The sequence below is a fragment of the Anser cygnoides genome, chromosome 6 (genome assembly GCF_040182565.1).
Source record: "Anser cygnoides isolate HZ-2024a breed goose chromosome 6, Taihu_goose_T2T_genome, whole genome shotgun sequence".
NCBI classification, from domain to species: domain Eukaryota; kingdom Metazoa; phylum Chordata; class Aves; order Anseriformes; family Anatidae; genus Anser; species Anser cygnoides.
In genome coordinates, this window is record NC_089878.1 from 12,758,238 (window position 1) to 12,776,654 (window position 18,417).

At 46.9% G+C, this 18,417-nt stretch overlaps 1 protein-coding gene across 17 annotated transcripts in view; it reads right to left on the minus strand.

Annotated features, from left to right (window-relative positions):
- HDAC4 (histone deacetylase 4) overlaps window positions 1–18,417 on the minus strand; it is a 248,512-nt gene that overhangs the window by 111,754 nt on the left and 118,341 nt on the right. For all 17 annotated transcript variants that reach the window (XM_066999846.1, XM_066999842.1, XM_066999843.1 and 14 more), the window contains one exon: window positions 5,303–5,547. In XM_066999846.1, the coding sequence (XP_066855947.1) occupies window positions 5,303–5,547 (245 nt within the window). The remainder of the gene's footprint in view (window positions 1–5,302; window positions 5,548–18,417) is intronic.

Here is an 18,417-nt window from a genome sequence, read left to right on the forward strand (position 1 = left end):
TGTTGCTGTCCCATCGCCACCAGGACACTTCTGGTGCCTGCTGTCATGTGTTAATGCTGACGTGCGTCAGCATCCTGAATAAGTTTCCGGCTTCAGCTATAAAACAGCCAGAGCTCCTATGAGCCCTGTTCCGAACTCGGGCAGCGCAGAGGCAGTGGGATTAACCGCATTACCCACCGGGCACATCACTGCTCTGCTGAGCTCACAGCGCCCGAGGTGCCTCTAGCACTGCCAAAGTGCGTATCCTACCCCTCTTCAATCACCTCCCTCCAGCCGTTGACCAGAAGGCAAATGGAAAAGCTTTTGGTAACTTCCAGCTGATCTTGGCCGGGAATCAGTGACTCACAAAGGAAAAAATTCACTGCCGATTCCTTCGCAATCAAAGGTCAAGCAGAGCTCACGCTGGAACCTGCAGAGAGGCTTTCCACGGTCTCACCGGCAACGGCCCGGGCGCCAGGCTCCTTATTCCATCCTTGTTTTTGTTTAGGAAGGCAGATTTGAAAGCTATAAATATTGTTGCACATCTGGCGAGGCACGCCTCAGTGGAAAATCTGTTTCACTGAAGGTAAGCGCCTGCGCTGGAGACGAGCACTTGTCTATCTGCAGCCAGCCCGCAGCAGCCTCCGGTACACAACAGCCTCGGCTTCCTCTCTCGCTCTGCTTTCAGATGTCAAGTCTCAGCAATTTGCAAAGCTGTGCTGTAGTTGTGAAAGACAGTTTTCTGTATTTCCATATGGTGTGAAGTCTTCATAAGGCTCAGCTTATTTTCCCTAAACATGTCAGAGTTTTCGCATTGCTCCCCGCGCGCGATGATCCTGCTCCCTCGACGTGCCGAGCTCTAACTACGTCCAGTCGGCTTTCCTTCCACAAATATCATTTCGCTCCCAGCCTGCTTCTCCAGATTGCATGATCTTCCAGGATTTGCCACCTTCACATGGAGACCATTTCTTCCAAAAACACAATTTCTGCTCAAATGCAAGCAGCTGATAATTTTCTGTGAGAGCAAGGACTGACGGGGGGACGAGGGAAGGGATGACACGCGCAGCCAGAAGGACGGCGACCACCTGCCTGCTCCTCGTGCACTGGATCAGACGATTAAAACTGGGCTGCTGGAATAAACCCAAGTGCTGGAAAATACCAAAACTTCAGATTTCAATAGGAAAAAGTTACCTACCGGAACAGAAAAACAAAAAGACATGCCAGCATTTTTTTCAAGCCAAAATTCATTTACTTAAAAAAGAACCTAAAATGTTTCTTATAGCAATGCTTTGTTTGGGGAGGGGTGGGAGGGAGAGAGATTCCCCCACCCCCCTAACCCCCATCTGAGTCAGAACAGTTTCTCTGTTCACACCAGCAGCATAGTAAAAAAAGAAAAAAAACACAAAACGTGATTACTGTTGTACTAGCTAAGGGTTTAACACTTAAAACCAGAAAGTGCTTTAACATCTTCACAGTGCTGTGTGCTGTAAGTTAGCAATGCCAGCTGTACTTACGTCTGTCCCAAACCCAGAATCTTCCTCCTTTGGGCACAAGAGCTGCTTAAGAAGTGCATCAAAACCATTTTTACCTTCACCCATACGCCATACGTGTGTGCCCAGCCACTGAATTCCTGTCAACTAAACTATTCAACATCTACAAGAGGAAGAGTGCGAAGGTACTGAAATGCAAACACCTTGCCAAAATGGAGATCCAATGCAGTATTTGCTCTGCACCCAGTGGCTCTCCTGCGATATCCAAAATATACTTACTATCTAGGAACCTAGCAAAAGGTTTTAGAAACAGGCATAAGACAGGGTAAAGTGCAGAAATTACTGCTCAAGGACAGAAACTGATGAACAAACAAATGCTTTGCACTTCTTGATTAAAATGCTGGATGCTAGGCAGTAATGAGGAAAGCCAAATTAATTGATTCTAGGTAGTGTTGCCTAGGTATGCAAAATAGGAAGATGCAGAAATTTTCCCCCCTTCACAGAAAGTTTACAAAGCAATTTTAGAGTTTAATAATATGAGTAACAAAGCTCCTGGTCATTTCCAAGGAGCCCTTGGAAATGCTAGGGAGAAAGTAAAAAACTGCCTTTTTTTGATAAGTAAGTTTAGAACTTCATTTAAAATTTCTGGTTTGCTTCATTAGATTTTGAGGTTGTTCTGACGCTGAAAATTCTAACAGAGCTGCAGGAGTTATTCATAAAGCATGCAAGTTTGCAAGATGCACAATCACACCTTGCAATAGCTGATGAAGGTTTGCTTTCTGAATCAAAAAAACAATGTCAGGCAAGATGTTGAAAACATCTGAGAACTAGAACTGCAGTGAGGTGCTGCAGAAAGGCAGACTGCAAGCTCACTCCAGTCAAGCTCACCCTGGTCAATAGTTGTTATGTGTAATCTGAACAGAAATCTGAGCAAGTTTGGGTTCTCAGGCCTTTTCTCACCCAAAGTAAGCCTTTGTATCTACCTGAAGAGGAAACTTGGGAATATAATTTTGTACAAGGGAGTGATGGACACCTTCATTACAATCATTACACATTCATTACAGTACATTACAATCCTCAGGCTATGAAATAACATTTTCAGTTGAAGAATCTCAGGACTGTAACGTTCAATAAACTATTCCTACATCTTGAACAGTTTGCTTTGGAGACAAGAGACTAACAAAATTCTTCGCCTCATCAGTGACACCGTAAGCAATCATCTAACTGAGCATCAAGAATCTGCCATTTCCTTCTCATAGCTAATCCAAAGATTCAGTGTGAGTAATCAGGAAAGTTCATAAGCTACAGTCCTGTCTCACGTCTCTGTTAAAAATACCGTAGTCCAGAACTGCTCTGCAACAATTCCTTAGACCCGCAGTCTTCATCTGTACTAGCATTTAGGTCTTATTGACATTTCCTGGGATTCGTTTGTAGTTTCCTTTGAAAACAAATGGAAAACTAACTCCATTTATCTAACATTTTTTTTCAAAATGTTGCTCACCCGTGGCAACTTGAATGTGTCACACGAACTTTCTCCAGCACTATTCTGCCTGAGCAGGAACCCACCCATCTCCTGCAGCTCTCAGCAGCCGCCTGCCTACCCCTCAGCAGCCTTTCCTGCCTGCTCCTGCTCCTCTGCACACCAGAGACCAGCCCAGCTGCAGCAGGTCTGCTTAGGATACACAAATTTGCGTGCTGTGCACTCCCAGTCTACAGCACTAAAAGTAAAGATGAGGACAGAAGCAGCGGGAAGGTCTTTCTTCATCCAGGGTGCATGCAGAGGCAGCCCTCCAGTGCAGCACATGGGTGCATGCACGGGCACACATGGGACACGCGCTGCACATCCCAATGAGCTGATTTTTTAAAAATCATGTGAATTCCTCCAAGAAGAGCTCTGCAGCTTCATTCAGGACCACTTCTATACTGAATTTCACATTTCAACCCCTAACGCTCCACTCACGCAGGATCGGATTTTTATTTATTTGCTTTAATATTCTCTCCCCTTCTCCCCTCCCACCCCATTTTTCATGAGTCATAAAGCAGCTGAACAGCTCTGAGTTCAGAGTCCAAATATGAGGTTATAAATTTTAGTTCTCTGGACAAAGTAACAGCTTCACTGCACCTACAGTTGCTGCACTGAGTGCAGTTACCCATTTATGAAAGTCAGTGGCCAAAGAGCTGGCAAATCTAGCAGTCAACCAAACGCAGGCTGACTTATGAACACAAACACAGGAAGTAAAGATTTCACAAAAAAGTTACATCATAATTACACAGTGGTATGGTCTGGAGATTATTTTATTTGTGATATATCATGGGATTATTGAAATAATGTTCCATTTTATTTTTAAAGAAATTCTGGGTTAAAATGACACACTTACTATTGTAGATCACCTTACAGGTCATCATTCTTTTTTTTGTACAGGATTACTTCATTCCTATTTTAAGTTTTTCATCCAGCCAGTCTTACACAACAGAGGAACAACTTCATTACCTAATGATCTAGATATACCATGCTATCTGGCTTCTCAAAATCAGATCTTGATTTTCTTCTAAGGCAGACTTTACCAGAATCAGTCGTACCTTCAATGTAAAAGAGAGCAACAATGCTCCTGTCATCAGTACTTTGAGGTTGTCTGTTAAACACAAATGGTCCTGTCTTATTTTCAAAGACAAGTATCTAAAGAAACGTGAAATTATAATTAAATAATAGAAATATTTGTCATAGAGACTTCATATATTTACCACCTAAATGCGCTGTGTGAACCACAAATGCAGTAAACTGACCTTGTGTTATTTGTGCACAAAAGCATGTATTTAGGCACTTGTAAAGAGATACATATCTACAAATATATATGCATATATACACACATACACCTTCCCACACCTCTGTCCTAAAGAGAGCAGACTAGAGGACCCACTAAGGACACAGACATTTGCTGTTAATCAGTCTTCAAACAGCATCTATTCTTGCACACCCAGGCTAATAACTGTGTTTGAAAAGTCTGTAAATAATACAACATTAACTTTTAATCCTATCTTCCCTGCCCCGGCATATATTTTGTATTAAAATGAAAGTTATATAAGGTTGAATTGAGGTTGCTTTTTAATATTACATTAACACTATTTACCATGTGCCGTGCTAATCCCCCTTTGAAAAGAGAGCATATTAGCAATTCTGAAAGCTTATGTTACCATAGCAATAGTCTATCACTGTGAAATATTTATATAATGTCTAACATTTTCACTATGCAACAGCCATCTTCCGAACTGCACTTCCTACTTATCCTCCTGTGTGCTAGGTTTCCTCTTCGCCCCGGCCAGCAGCTAACCTGCACGTGGAGCTGGGAGCGGCTTGGGGCGTGCAGACCCTCCTGTGCCCTCCGCATCTGGTTTTCCTGTTCCTGCAGAGACATCGAGCTCCCAACGCTTGGTTTGTATCCCACGCTGCCAGCATACGTCCCCTGAGCAGCTTATATGCCGTTCTAGTCCCATATATGTGATACTAGCAACGGGTGGCCTAAAAGCCCTCCTCGTGGGTTAAATTCTACTGTCATCAGGCTATATAAATTTCCCAAACCCAGATGTAGGTCTGGCAAGCCACCTGTTGGCAGTGGGGCGGAGGATTTCCGCAGACAGGTGGTAAGGCTTAACACGGCACCGGCTTACCTTGCTTCCCCTCCTCCACGCCATCCCCCTTTAAATCTTGGTGCTCCTGTCCCTTTGGTAAAGACCGTTCGCTAACCAGGAGGTCACCAAGTCCAAAACAACATCCACACCCCCAAACCCAATCCGCCTGGACGTCTCCTCCCACGGCAGGGCTGCCCATCACTTACTTTGATGTGCTCGTGCAGCTGGGCCTCGTGCTGCCGGGAGAGCTGCTCGTGCTGCCGCTGGAATTCAGCGATGAGGATCTGCCTCTGGATCTGCTGCTTCTGCTTGAGCGCCAGGAGCTCCTGCTGGAGCTGCTGCTCTCGGAGCGTCGGCTCCGTCACGGGCATGGAGAACTGGTGGTCCAAGCGCAGGTCCATCGGGACTGAGGTCGGTGCAACTTGCAAGGGCAGTGCTGTGGTCACATCAACTGCAAAGGGAAAACACAACGGGGGAGATGAGAGGACTCTCCAGCCACACAGGATTTACTTTTTATTCTGTTCCTGAAGGCCTTTGCTGGACGCTCTGGATTGAACTAAGAATAGCACTTGTTAAACTCACACCCTGTTTTTTAAACAGCAAAAAGCACTACAGCAGTCAAAGTTCAAGCAGTTTTCCTCCAACCACCATCTCCTATAAATATGTGCATTGTTGAAAGGCAAAGAACTTCAATGAATTGCACGTGACCCTTCTTGATGTCATTCCAAGCCTGTGTATTCAAAACACACATCTCCATTCCACTCTTCTAGCATCACTTGAAACGAGAAGGATAAATATTAATCTGAGACTTCACGGCAAAGATCAATCTTGTCTAACAACTGGTAGAATCCAAAGGTCAGGACCGTGATGGTTTTGTGCTTAAAAAAAAAATTACACAGAAAAACACTATATGCTGTATTCTTTATTTATCCTCCTATGACCAGGTTGGATGAGGCCCTGGGCAACCTAGCCTAGTGGGTGGCATCCCTGCCAACAGCAGGGGGTGGAACTGGGTGATCTAGAAGGTCCCTTCGAGCCCAAGCCGTTCTATGATTCTTTATAAGAACTTCAGGAAAGGATCTTGGCCCAAAGTAAACGTGCAATGAAGAATCTAGGAAACAGGCAGTGGTGGGGAGCAAGTGCCCTAACGCTGACTGCAGCTCGGGCTCCCAAGGGAGACAAAGCTGAAGCACAACCAAGCCTGGGGTAGAGAACCACTGTACCCTTGTTCCAGACCCACCTGGAACATAGACGTCTGCCGAGGGAAGAAAAAAGGAAAACCACCACCCTGACTGTCCGTGTAGTGAAAATCAGTTCCCTGCTTACACAAACAGCATCTCCCTGAAGACAAGGAGCTCGTCATAACTTCAGGCAGGGACCGACATCTATGAAAAATAACTTTGCAATAACTGAACTCAGCTCGATCCTGCTAAAAAATGTTACTGTCATCCCATGAATGACTGAACATTTCTAACTCCACCTAAAGGACAGTTCTGGGTTTCATGAGAATTCTGTACTTTTGCCATGTTTAACACCTTGCTTTGCAGGGCAATCACTTTAAAACTCTTCTGACGCCTCTGAATGAACGTCACATGTTAAAAAATAAAGATGCTGACTCTTCAAAAACAAGCTTCAACAAAAATGGAAAATAAAGTGCATGTGTTTGGTGTGGTTTTTTTTTGGTTGTAGTATTTTGGTTGGGGCACAGTGTAACGTGTTCTCTGGGATCACCTGGAGCCACCTGCAAACAGTCCAAAGTAAAGGAGGATGCGGTGCTGCAGGTGGCACGGGGCAGCGGGCACAGAAGCCACCACATTACCGTCACCCTGCCGCACTGGTGGCATGCCACCAACACCCACGCACAGCCTTACCAGCTCAGACCATTAGTATCACAAACCCTACTCTGACTTTAAAAGAAAGGGTTTTAATTGGGTTTTCCCCCCAGCGCTATCAATATGTTTACTTTTGCCAGTAACTGAGAAACGCGTAAAAAGCTGATGCTGGGAAAAGCTGCAGCTAAACAGAGAGGCAGGCAGCAGAAATAAAAACGGAGTAATTCAGAGCAATCTGGGCTGCTTGGGAAGGTGGCAAAACCCATGGCCCCAAAGCCAAGGGCATGGCCACAATGTAGAAATGGGGAGCTCGGCCATGCCCACCGGGAAGGAACCGTCGTGTCCTGCTCACCTCCTGCCTTTTTACTGAGGACTAGCGGGTTTTTAAGAGGGGCAGCCCTGCCAGCATTGCAGGAGCTGAAGGGGTGGAAATTCATGTACCAAGAGACGAACGCAGAAATTTTGCTCAGTCTACGCAAAAATGGTTTCATGGAGAACATCACTGCTTCTTCAACAGCAGAGAAATATAGTTTAGCATAGGAAACAGAAAGCACAGAAAAAAAATATCATTGCTCTTATTAGAGAATAAAGCTGGGGGGGTCTTAGGGACACAAAATTATCTGAATCGAACTCCTAACACTCATAGCCACACGTACCATGTCCCCCTGCCCGGCCCAGTGCCCTGCCAGCTCCCAGCCCGCCGCATCGGCTGCCTCCCCGCACCTTCACCACCCAACGCCGCAACAAGCAGCCAAATTCGAGCAGCCAAATTCAGCTTCACAGGCCAAATTCGGCTCCAGAGGCCAGGTCATGGGCACATGGCGTGTGTGCAGAAAGCTCCACAGGCTGCCGCACCGTGCCTCGGGAACAGAGCTGGGCTCGTGCAGGGGAGGAGGAGGAGGAGACTTTTCTTGGATGGAAGTATTTTCTGCAAAAGGTCAGATTGCTGGAAGTGTTGCTATTATTCAACCCACGAGTTCTCCCCTCCACTTCCCCATTGTTTTCCTTCCCGTGTCCTTTTCCCCGGGGGCTCTCCCCCGCGCTGCAGGCTGGTGGCTCAGGGCGCAGGGCAGCGCCTGGCGCGGCACCGAACACCCCTGCCTGCAGAAACCCCCCAGACGAGGAGCTCCCAAGTTCTCCTCGGAAACCAGGATCAGATTTGGTTTGTGAAGTCCTCCAGAGTAATGGAGGAGTGTTTTTGGGTTCTGCTCGAGCTCAGGCATCTGACAGGAGCCCTATAGCTGCTACAGCGCAGTTACCCCGGCCAGTGGCACAGCACCAGGGCATGAGCTGCGACCTGAGAAAACACCTGGCTGACCCCAGCACCATGTGAAACGGGAAAATACCAGAGGAGAGTTCCCATGCTACCCAAAGTCCCGTCCCCCTGCTGGATCTATAGGGAAAAATACACAAAATAACAGGTATTTGCAAGTATTTGTACAGAACCAAATAAAATAAAAAGCCAAAAATGCAATCTAGCCTTCAAAAACATGATGCGCTGTGGCTATCAAAAATCCTATTTAACCATTTGCATCTAAACATTACGGAGATTGCACCCCGAGCCTTACAGCATGCAGTAATTACACTGGTAACAGATGCACGCTCCTGGGACAGCAGCGATTTTATCCGGCAGCAAACCAAAGGGGACTTCACCGTTCCGGCCCCGCTCCACCAGATGCAATAGCTTCACGGCACGATTCAGGCCCCCATCTGAATGAAGCCGTAACAGAGCGAGCAATTCAGCTCGGCCTTACCCCACCCCAGCCCATCACATCAAAGCCCAAGTGACCAGAAAACACCACCTGGACCGCGGCGATACGCGGGTGCCACGCAGAAACACAGCTCTGAGCCACCTCGCCAGCCGGGACCAGGGCTGTTGGCCACCCCAAAAGTCCCCTGAGTACGATTTAATGCAACTTCATAGTCCTCAAGGCCAGAGGAGAGCTTGAAACAGTTAACCCGAGAGGATCATAAGCCGTGAGTCAGAACAGCAAACAACGCGGTGGTCTTTGTGAATCACGAGCTTTTTACACGCCTGGACTGCTGCAGAAAGATTGCTGAGCACCTGGCACTGACGTCTCCCCTCTTTACAACCACGGACTAAAGAGTTACCAGCACAAAGGTGGCAGCCGTTCGCTCGGGCTTACCAGTTCGCCGGGTAAATGTGGTTATCTTCGCTGCACAACACTCAACTTGTCAGCATTACTTAGCCTAAACGCAATTTTCCTTGAAACATGCATGCGTTTTCGTACAAACACCTTTGAGCCAAATAACATATTTCCTAAAGCAGAAGATAAAAGCTTTTACCATGTTGGAATAAAACCCAATTTCGGCCAGAAGGAATACATTACTGCAGCCCTGTAGGAGCGGTATGGGAACCGGGAGCTCGAGTTGTGCCCTGTGATAAATTACTACTGTTTTACCCTGTAATAAGAGCCGTAACTTTCGCGGTGCTGGAGAAGAAAGCCAGCTAATATTCCTGAGAAAACTCGACAAACCTCACGTTTCCTGTCCCAAGTTACGGGCAGCAAAGCGACTAATCCCCCCGAAAAGCCCGGCGCTGCGGCACAGCGCGCCAGCTGCGGGGACCGAGCCACAATTCCCATTCATTGTCTGCGCGCAGGGTGCGTCATCCGTGACTCGTACTATTTCAGTCTCAAAAAACTATTCGAAATGCCATGAGTTCCCAACAGAAGCAGCGAGTGCTTCTGACCTACAGAGCCCTCCCGAAAACAATAAAACCTTCTCTACTTAATGAACACATCATCAAAACAAAAAAGCCTGTATTCTTATGAATATTTTATGGTAGACTAGAAAATTGCTTTTATAGGTTCTGCCTTGAGAACATATTAATACAATCAGATTCATGACGTTAGCAAAAGCACAAAGACTATATTCAGAGTTTTAATGAGAAATGCCAAACCCATGAATTAGAAGACAAGATCTCAATTATGAATAATAAACTATCGCATGTTCACCCGGCCCCTTCCATCACTGTAGGAACATAAGGAAAGAAACAGGAGGAATTATTACTATTTCTTTTAACCTAGGCACGTAGGATTTTTTTTCACGGTTCAGTTGCCATTATTTTTACACTAAGTTAGAAACAGTCTGATGGTTTTCCCTCCCCAGATAAATAAAACATGGCCATGCATCAAAGACTGCCTGCATGCTGTACGTTAATTAAGACCTAAAGCATTCTGGCCCTCATTGATTGTAGGCACGTAGTGGCCTCACGGCCGAGATTGTAAATTTGACATCTCACAGCTTGTCCATAACATCACCCAGTGGAAGTCATCTATCGGTTAAATATACTTGCTATAATAAACTGATGATCTCCAACATAATATAATGCAAGGGCGCATTTCCTACGAAAAATGTTTGGCATTAAAATCACTTCACATCAAGGCTGCAGATAAATACGTTATGGGATGGTCATACGTGGGGCTTCTCTGTAACAAAAAAAAAACAACTTCTCTGCAAGTACTGAGCATTTTGGAAGGGATTAGAAGAAGGTGACACTACTTAAATATGTACATGGTTTATTTAAATAAGGCTAACAGCCTCAAAGCTGTATTTTCTCCCCCTTCTCCGACACAGCATTTTCATGAAAGTCCTTAAAAGACTGAAATATAGAAGGATTCAGTCCCGAAAGCACACTGAAAGGCACATGGCAAGATTTCAGTACGATGGGGACCCACGACCTTTGAAAACGGATTTCAGTTCAAGTCTCCTGTCGGCAGAACCTTTACTTCAGCTGAACTTGAAAACTGTTTCCCAAACTAGTTCTTTAAAAAACAAAAGTGGCTGCCAGAGGAGCCTTTCCTTGCTCAACTCCTACAGCGCAGCGCCCTGAACACACCACTGCCCTGGAGCATCCCTGCACGGCTCCCTCCTGCTGGGGGGCCGAGCTGCCACCCCGGCCCCAGCCCCCAGGGGGACGGCAGGCAGCACCCTGGTCCCGTCCCAGCAGCAGACAAACTTTGGACGTACCACCACGTGCCCCAAAACGCCAGCATTTCAGCTCCAACAGGCACGGGGTGCCTGTGCCTGAGCATCCCCGGGCAGCGCTGTCCAGAAACGATCGACTCAGCTTCTCCCCCCGTCTCCCATCCTCCCCGCACTTGGGCTTTATTTCCAACTAATGAGTTTGCTTTCTAATTACTGCCGTGCTGGCGCTGCCCTCCAGCCAGATTCTGCCAATAGCAGAACGGCGGAAAAAAAAAAAGAATAAAAAAAAAAAAGAGAGAAGAAAGAAAGAAAAAAAGCAAAAAGCAAAACCGAGAGACCACGCTCCGCATCCGCAGCCTGCCGCTCGCTGCCACCCCAGCACCAACCCTCGGGATCCGTGCAGAGCGCGATCGCGGCGCGCCGAGCGGCAGCTCCTCCTGATGCGGCCGGGCGAGCGGACACGTGCCGGGACCTCCCCCTGAGCCTTATTTTCAGCCGCTTTCATCGCCGGGCAGGAGCGAAAATAGCGCGCGTCGAGGCGGTTTGTCGCACCCGCCTTATTTCCTGGGGGCTGCCCTGCGGCACGGGGGGCTGCCAGCTCCTCGAAGCCTTCAAACGCGGCTCCTCGTTGACAAAACGCCTTCTCGGTGGCAGGAGCGTATCACTTACAGCACGCACGCCGCGCAGCAGGGAGGCTTCAGCGCCGTGCTAAATGCTTTCTCAAGGCGCCGCCGCGTTAAATTCGCCTCGAATTGGCTCGACGGCGAGGCGAGGAGGCCACCACGCGCGGCCGTGTCCCCGAGCACGCCGGGCGCTCCTTGCACCGGCTCCGCTTCCCAAAATGTCACAACTCGCCGAAACGCGAAGAGACAGTGAGATCAGAGCTATTAATAGAAACGAGCTACTGCAGTATCTGACTGCAGCGCCAGGATAAAAGCAGCGTGTTTTTGTGTAAACCGTAACGAAGCGGCCGAGAAACACGGTGCGGCGCCCTCAGAGCGCCTGGAAGAGACGCAGCAGGTTTTAACCTGCAACACGCTCTTCCCGACGGGCTGCCCCGAAGATCGGCGGTATTTCCCCAGAAATTACTAGCCGAGGGAGGGAAACAACAGCACGATGGGTTGCCATACGCACCGAGCCCGCTCGCTAGGCACGTGCCCAGCCAGAAGCTGCCCGGCAGTGGGAGCAGGGGGCTCGGCGGGCGGCGCACGCAGCCGGACACCCACCTCTGTGACACGATTCCCCTCCACGGGGCCAGGCCAGCAATCTGTCCGAGCATGTCTGTGAGAACAAGAAAGCTGCCTGCCGGGTCACCGGACCTGGCCCGGGGCATTCGGGATAGCTAATAGGTGATATCTGGTAGCAGGAAGGCTTTCCAAATCTGGAAAGCGCGGAGCATGCGATTGCATCGAGTGTTTTAAAACGAAGAAGGTTTTGACCCCCCTGTAAAAACAAAAAAGCAATCCCCCCTCGTCCACGTGTAGGAAGGGCAAGTCCTCGCAGGCTGCAGCGGGGACGGAGCCATCCCTGAAAAGCAGGCGGCTCGGTACGCCAGCGCTGCCATTATTTTTGCAGGGCTGCGTGGGTGAATGCAAATGCAGCCCCGATCCTTCCCTCGGCACACAAGCTACGAGTAAACAGCAGCTGAGATTTCCTACGAGCACCACACATGGTGCAGTTCAGCAAGGGCTGGAGTCATTCCCCGCTCTGAGAACATTTCACGCGGCATGAATGGGAGCCGAAATTAATCATCCCATCAGCCATTGAAACACATCGTGAGGCACCGCACCGTAGGCAACAGATGGAGTTTTAAATGTCACTCACTCATTCATCGCAAAGAAACTTTCTTCTGATTACTACTGAGACCTGGAGACACGATCAGGGCACGCCGATCATGGATTGCCAGGACCAACTTTTCCGATCCTGATCCCTCCAGCCGCAGACACGGCACCAACAGGTGTTAGAAGCCCGAGGGAGGTCTGCGTGCACATTTTATTCATGACGATAAGGAAACTAAAACTTGAAGGCCAGTCCATTTATCCTGCCCTCTCCATCTTAGAGTTAAAACAGCACAAAATGTCTCTTTACTTGAAGAAGAAAAATCATTAAATTACATCAACAACAGACAGAAAATGACGTTTTGTAGCATTTTCCAGCTTGCAGCCTCAGAGTTTGGGAAAATGCAGACTGTCACAGCCAAATACCAGATCTCACGGACCAGATGTGTTTCTGAGGGCTCTGCCTAAAGGACCGCAGAGGAATCCAGAACTCCCCATGGGAAGCTGCAGCACCCCGACCTCCTGCAAGCCTTCAGCACTACATCCTCCTGCAGCAGGAAAGCCAAGCGCTCCGAAAATAAAACAGAGCACCACAGAATGCACGAAACAGTAGATAACTCCTAAATGAGTATCTGAAGAGTTCACATCCCAGCGTCTGCAGGAAGGCCAAGAATCAAACCCGATTACACAGATGTCTTCCAGAGATGCACCTCTGCAGGACAGAGGCGCCCCAAGGGAGACGCTCAACTTTCGCTGCCTCCTTTTCAGTCGTTACCCCACTCCATCTTGATGTTTCAGTCAAAACGTCTCTAACAAATAAGCACTGGTACCATCTCCAGTGCTTTTACTGAAATCAAAGATAATGGGATCAAGAGTAAGCTTGGAACGTTCCTCACTTTAGACTTCATACAGCTGCGGCAAACCTTTCCTTGCATGTTTTCCTCATGCCTTCCTTTCATCCTGGGGGGTAGCCAACTGAAACCCACTTGAGTTTCCACGGGAAAAGTGTCTAAATAACTACATAATAATTAAAAACAGAATAAAAAAAAATACAAGGAAAAAACCATTCCGCCCTTCTTAAAAGACGTTCCTGGGAACGTAATTTTACCTGCCTCCTCACTTCAAGCATTATCCAGCAATCGAAGCTCTTTGATCCATCTGTCTAGTTGCTGGTACGAGGAACTCCTCACTTTACCAGATACCCAGCACAAAAAGGGAGGTTAAAGGAAGATCTGATATACTTCTGAAGAAACAAACCCACACAGATTTCTCATACGCTCTTGTCTCATCTCACCCTGAACTTCCTTCAAGGGAAAACGACACTTTTGAAAGGAGAATTAAAGACTTGAGGAGATGGGGCAGGAGCCTGGAAGAAGGACTGAAGTCCCATCCTGAGATTATATATATGGAAAACTCCTCGCGAGGAAAAAATCCACCCAGCAACGTATGTATGGGAGAGTTTGAGGGATACGTAGCAAAGATGAGGTTACACAGACGCCTGGACCACCTTACGAGCCTCTTACTAAAGCTGGCATAGCTGCGACCACCGCATCGGTGTGAACAGAAGGCAGCAGGCGAAGCAGCCCCGGAGCAGCACAGGAGTGCCGAGAGGACAAAATTATTGAAGGAGAGCAAGCACCATGTCTCCTCCTTGCTCGGATGTGTCAAGGAAGAAGAGTAAAGAACGGTTTCCCCACCGTAGCACCCACCACGGCACCACGGTGCGGTCAGGCGTTGGGAAGGGATGCGGGGCAGCGAGATGGGAACCGAGGGGAAGGTTTGCCTGAGCCGGGGTGGTGCCAGCTGGTAAACGGCCAGGCCACTGGAGAGAGTGGTGCGATAAAAGCAGTTACTGCTACGGGGAAACGCCGTCAGCTTCCTAAACACATCGAGAGGAGCCGGGAGATCAAAGTCACCTATCTGTTGCTGAGGAGGAATGCTGGTGCTCTGCCAAAACCACACGGAGAGCACGCAGCCAGCTTGTTTCTCCTGCGCCTGCAGCATCCCTCCTTGCGAGGCAAGAGGAAGGTAGTGCTGTCGCCAGCAGGGGTACAAGCAGCTGCACAGGAGCTGGGCACCACCGAGGGAAGGTGCCAGCAGCCGTGGGACTCTCCACAAGAACCGGGGCTCCAACGAGCAGCTCGGGACCTGAGGTGCTCATTTATTCAGAAGTTAAGCGGTGGTACGTAAACTCCCTAAGATCAAAAGAAAAGGTAAAAGAAAATTCTTTGGAATTGCCTTCCCCATTACGTATGCTAGAGTTTACCAAAAAAGACATATTCTGACTGTTTGAAGCAGCAAGTGAATGAATGGTGATTATTAATAGGCTAGGCAGCTCGTTTCTGTCACCAATCAAGTGACTCCCAGCTGTACAACAAGCCCCAAAACGTGCGATGCAATGTCCTCAGTCACAGAAAAGGAGCAAAAATAGCAACTGAATCGCAAGCTGAGAGAGGAGAGAGCTCAGCAGCTCTCACAAAATCCCAGGGATTGCCCCAAGGCTGCAGTGCTTTCCGCAGTCTGTTCGAAACCAGGATCCTGGCCCAAGGCGACCGGCGTTCGTTCAGACAAGCAAGTGCCCGCAACCTTCCACTCATGGGGCTTCTGCTTTCCAGTAACCCAGCACCAGGTACATCAGCCCAGGATGTTACGTTTTGTCCATTCCAAATGACTAAGGTGTGCAGAACGAAATATGCCATTTTAAGAGAAGCTTAAAAATAAACAGCTTTCTAGAGAAATTCAGATAACCTCAAAATCCTCAGATTCCATGACAGTACAGAAAAATTACGTTAAGGCACTTCTACAATTCCACAAAATCATGTCTTTCACTTCCTTAAAGCAAATACTATAAAACACTAGAGTTAAGATTTCTTTTTTTTTTTTTTTTTTTTTTTTTTTTTTTAAGATGCACCGGATAAAGCAAACGTATTTAAACATAGCAGGCTGACAAAGGACTGAGAGTAATTACAAAACGCTTTTGTTAAGGAAACCCATCTGAATCAGCGCGGACTAACAGGAACAATCAGCCTTTCAGTTGCTGGTACCAAAATCCTGAAAGACGATGGCAGATTTTTCTTGCACCCCCCAACCTAGTAGTACTCCATGCATGACGAGTTTTCCAACGTCACAGCGATGATCCTCACTCAAAGCAAGCTTTTTCTTGGCATTTATGTACAGCCTTCAAGCCACTGACATCAGCATGGCCTTTTAAAGAGGGAACAACAATTCAGCACTCATTCTGCTGAAAATATCCCAGTCTGTGAAGACCAGAACATTACCTCCTTTATCTGGTTTGCAGAGGCACTTCTTCCCATACACGTAGAGAGCCAGAGAGATACAGGGATGAGTTTTAACACAAGAATTTTAACACAAGGATCCACAACACCACAACAGTTAAGATCCAGATTTAGTTATAATTGTATAGAGTCTCACAAGGAATCCTTTTTTTTTTTTTTTTAATTTTAAACTTTCTTTCTTAAGGAAAAATAGTGCAACATGAAACTTCATTATAAAGGAACGCATTCTTTTAGAAGGACAACTGAATTTTGTTGCTTCGTGCTTCTAGAATTAAAGTTCTAGATATTTTATTAGAGTGTATGAGTCAGTTGGCTGGCAGCTGTATCTGTCCAGCAGCTTCCCAAACTACTTAGCAGCAGCAGCATTTCAGAGGACAATAAGACTGCCATCACCGCCTGCCCATCCTATACACATAACTAGTTGCAATTAAAAGGTCCGTGACATTGAGAACAACATCTGAATTTAGCAAAACCTCATATATATATAAATGGTAGGTCAGTCAAGCACCTAAAAGATCCATTTCCCACTCTTCCTAGCACCAACCAAAGGTGGAGCACAGTATGTCTGCTTCCCACCCCTCAACATTTATCCTGTTGTCCAGCTACAGCTTCCACATTGCCTGAGGTATAAAAGCAAGAAAAAGTAAGTGTAGATTTTAAGGCTCACAAGAATATCGCACCTTAAAAATGAGCGTTTTGTCCCCTTCCTGTATCTTTATTTTCTTGGATGACCTAACCACAACTGGACACTAGAGCAATGACCACGACACTCCTGTGCTCTACAGGGCTCTGCAGTGAAGACGGAAGAGGAGGACAGACTGTGTGCTCCTAATCCAATGTGTACGGACAGAGAAGCAGCACACACTTCTTTAAAGAAGGTTGGATGAACAAGGACGAACACCAAAATAGGTTCTCCTATCTCCCACTTCTCTTATTTCCTTCATCAGATTTTCATCAACTCCTCTGTAACACCCATCTCTCAAAATCCTTGGTAGCATGCACAGAAAAGAAGGCACAAGTTGGGTGCAGAAGTGAAAGCCTCACCTTTATTTTGACCCCACTATTAGAAGCTACTGAACTGAGAAGAATCCAAGCTGAAGACAAATCATACAGAGCTGTATAAAATTTGGGTTATGTTCCACCTACACTACCTCAACTGCAGCTAAAGCAACAGGTGAGCGAGTCTTCCCTTCCTGCTCCGGTGAGTAAGGCGATGCAGGTTAACATTGCTTAAACATGCACAACAGTCCGTTAGGGTCAAACATCATCTTATTGTGCTTGGTGCAAAAACGGCCGTCTTAGTAAAAAAAAAAAAAAAAAAAAACAAAACATGGTCTTGATACGTTAACTATAAATATCATCATAGCTAAACTTGAATTGTCGAAACACTTCCACAAAGAGTTGGTTTTGTTCCTTGGAACGTAACCTCCAAGGTCAGGAGGTTTACTCACCATGCTCATCCACATAAACGTTCCTTAAAAGAAACCTTAAATACTAAAGCATCTCCTTCAACATCTCCTGCTATTTAGAGAATAAAATGCCACGCTCCTTGCAGATTGGGGATTTTGGTGCAAGCTCCAGTGTAGCACCCAGCCTGACTGCAGGGCTATGGGGGAGTGTATATGTCAGCTAATGTAAAACCTAAATCCCAGCGTGCAGCTCAACAACTCCAAGAGTGGTAAAAACAAAGAGAATAAAATGAGTGGCACAGTGTCAGTGAATTAAACACTCTTATTTAGGAAATTTAAGAGTGGGACCTATTCCTCCGCAAGAAGGAACAAGATGCTGTGAGAAGCTCAAAGGTGAGAGACTTAAAATATATATATGAGGACAGAAAACTATATGTGTATCCTTACCTAAAATAAAAATGACTTTTCTTCAGAGCACTGAAAATGATAAAAGGTTTTAGAAAGAACCTCAAGAGGGTTCAGTGATTCAGCTGACCAAGGCTTAAGAGGACACTAGGTTACAAAGGGGAGACATGGACAAAAGGCATTCAGAAAACAGGAAAAAGATAAAAAGGACATGTGGGCAAGCAGCTGAAGAACAGCTACAGGAGGTAAGCTGAAGAAGGCTGCTTTAAAGACAAGTTTAGGAAGGTTAAAATTGATTTAATGTAACTGGAGACAAGTAGAGATGGAAATAACTTGCCCATTGCTTTCTTGAAACACTATGTACCCTTGGTTATTACCAAGAAATGAGTCTAGAAATGAACGTCAGTGGGACAGTTTCGTAACTAATGCAAGATCTGTGCAGTCGTAGCTTAAACAGCAGCTAACTCTTGCAGCCCACTCACCTAAGCCCTACAGACTGAAGGGAAAGAGCTCGCTGGCCCACTAGCTTGTCTGTCCTCCTCTCTCCTGCCTATACCAGGTACTACACCAAAAAAATCCCCCCTCCCTCACTACGTACAAATACCGTCCCTCTCCTTTCTGCATCGCGGTTGCCTCCAGAAGCCCCATGC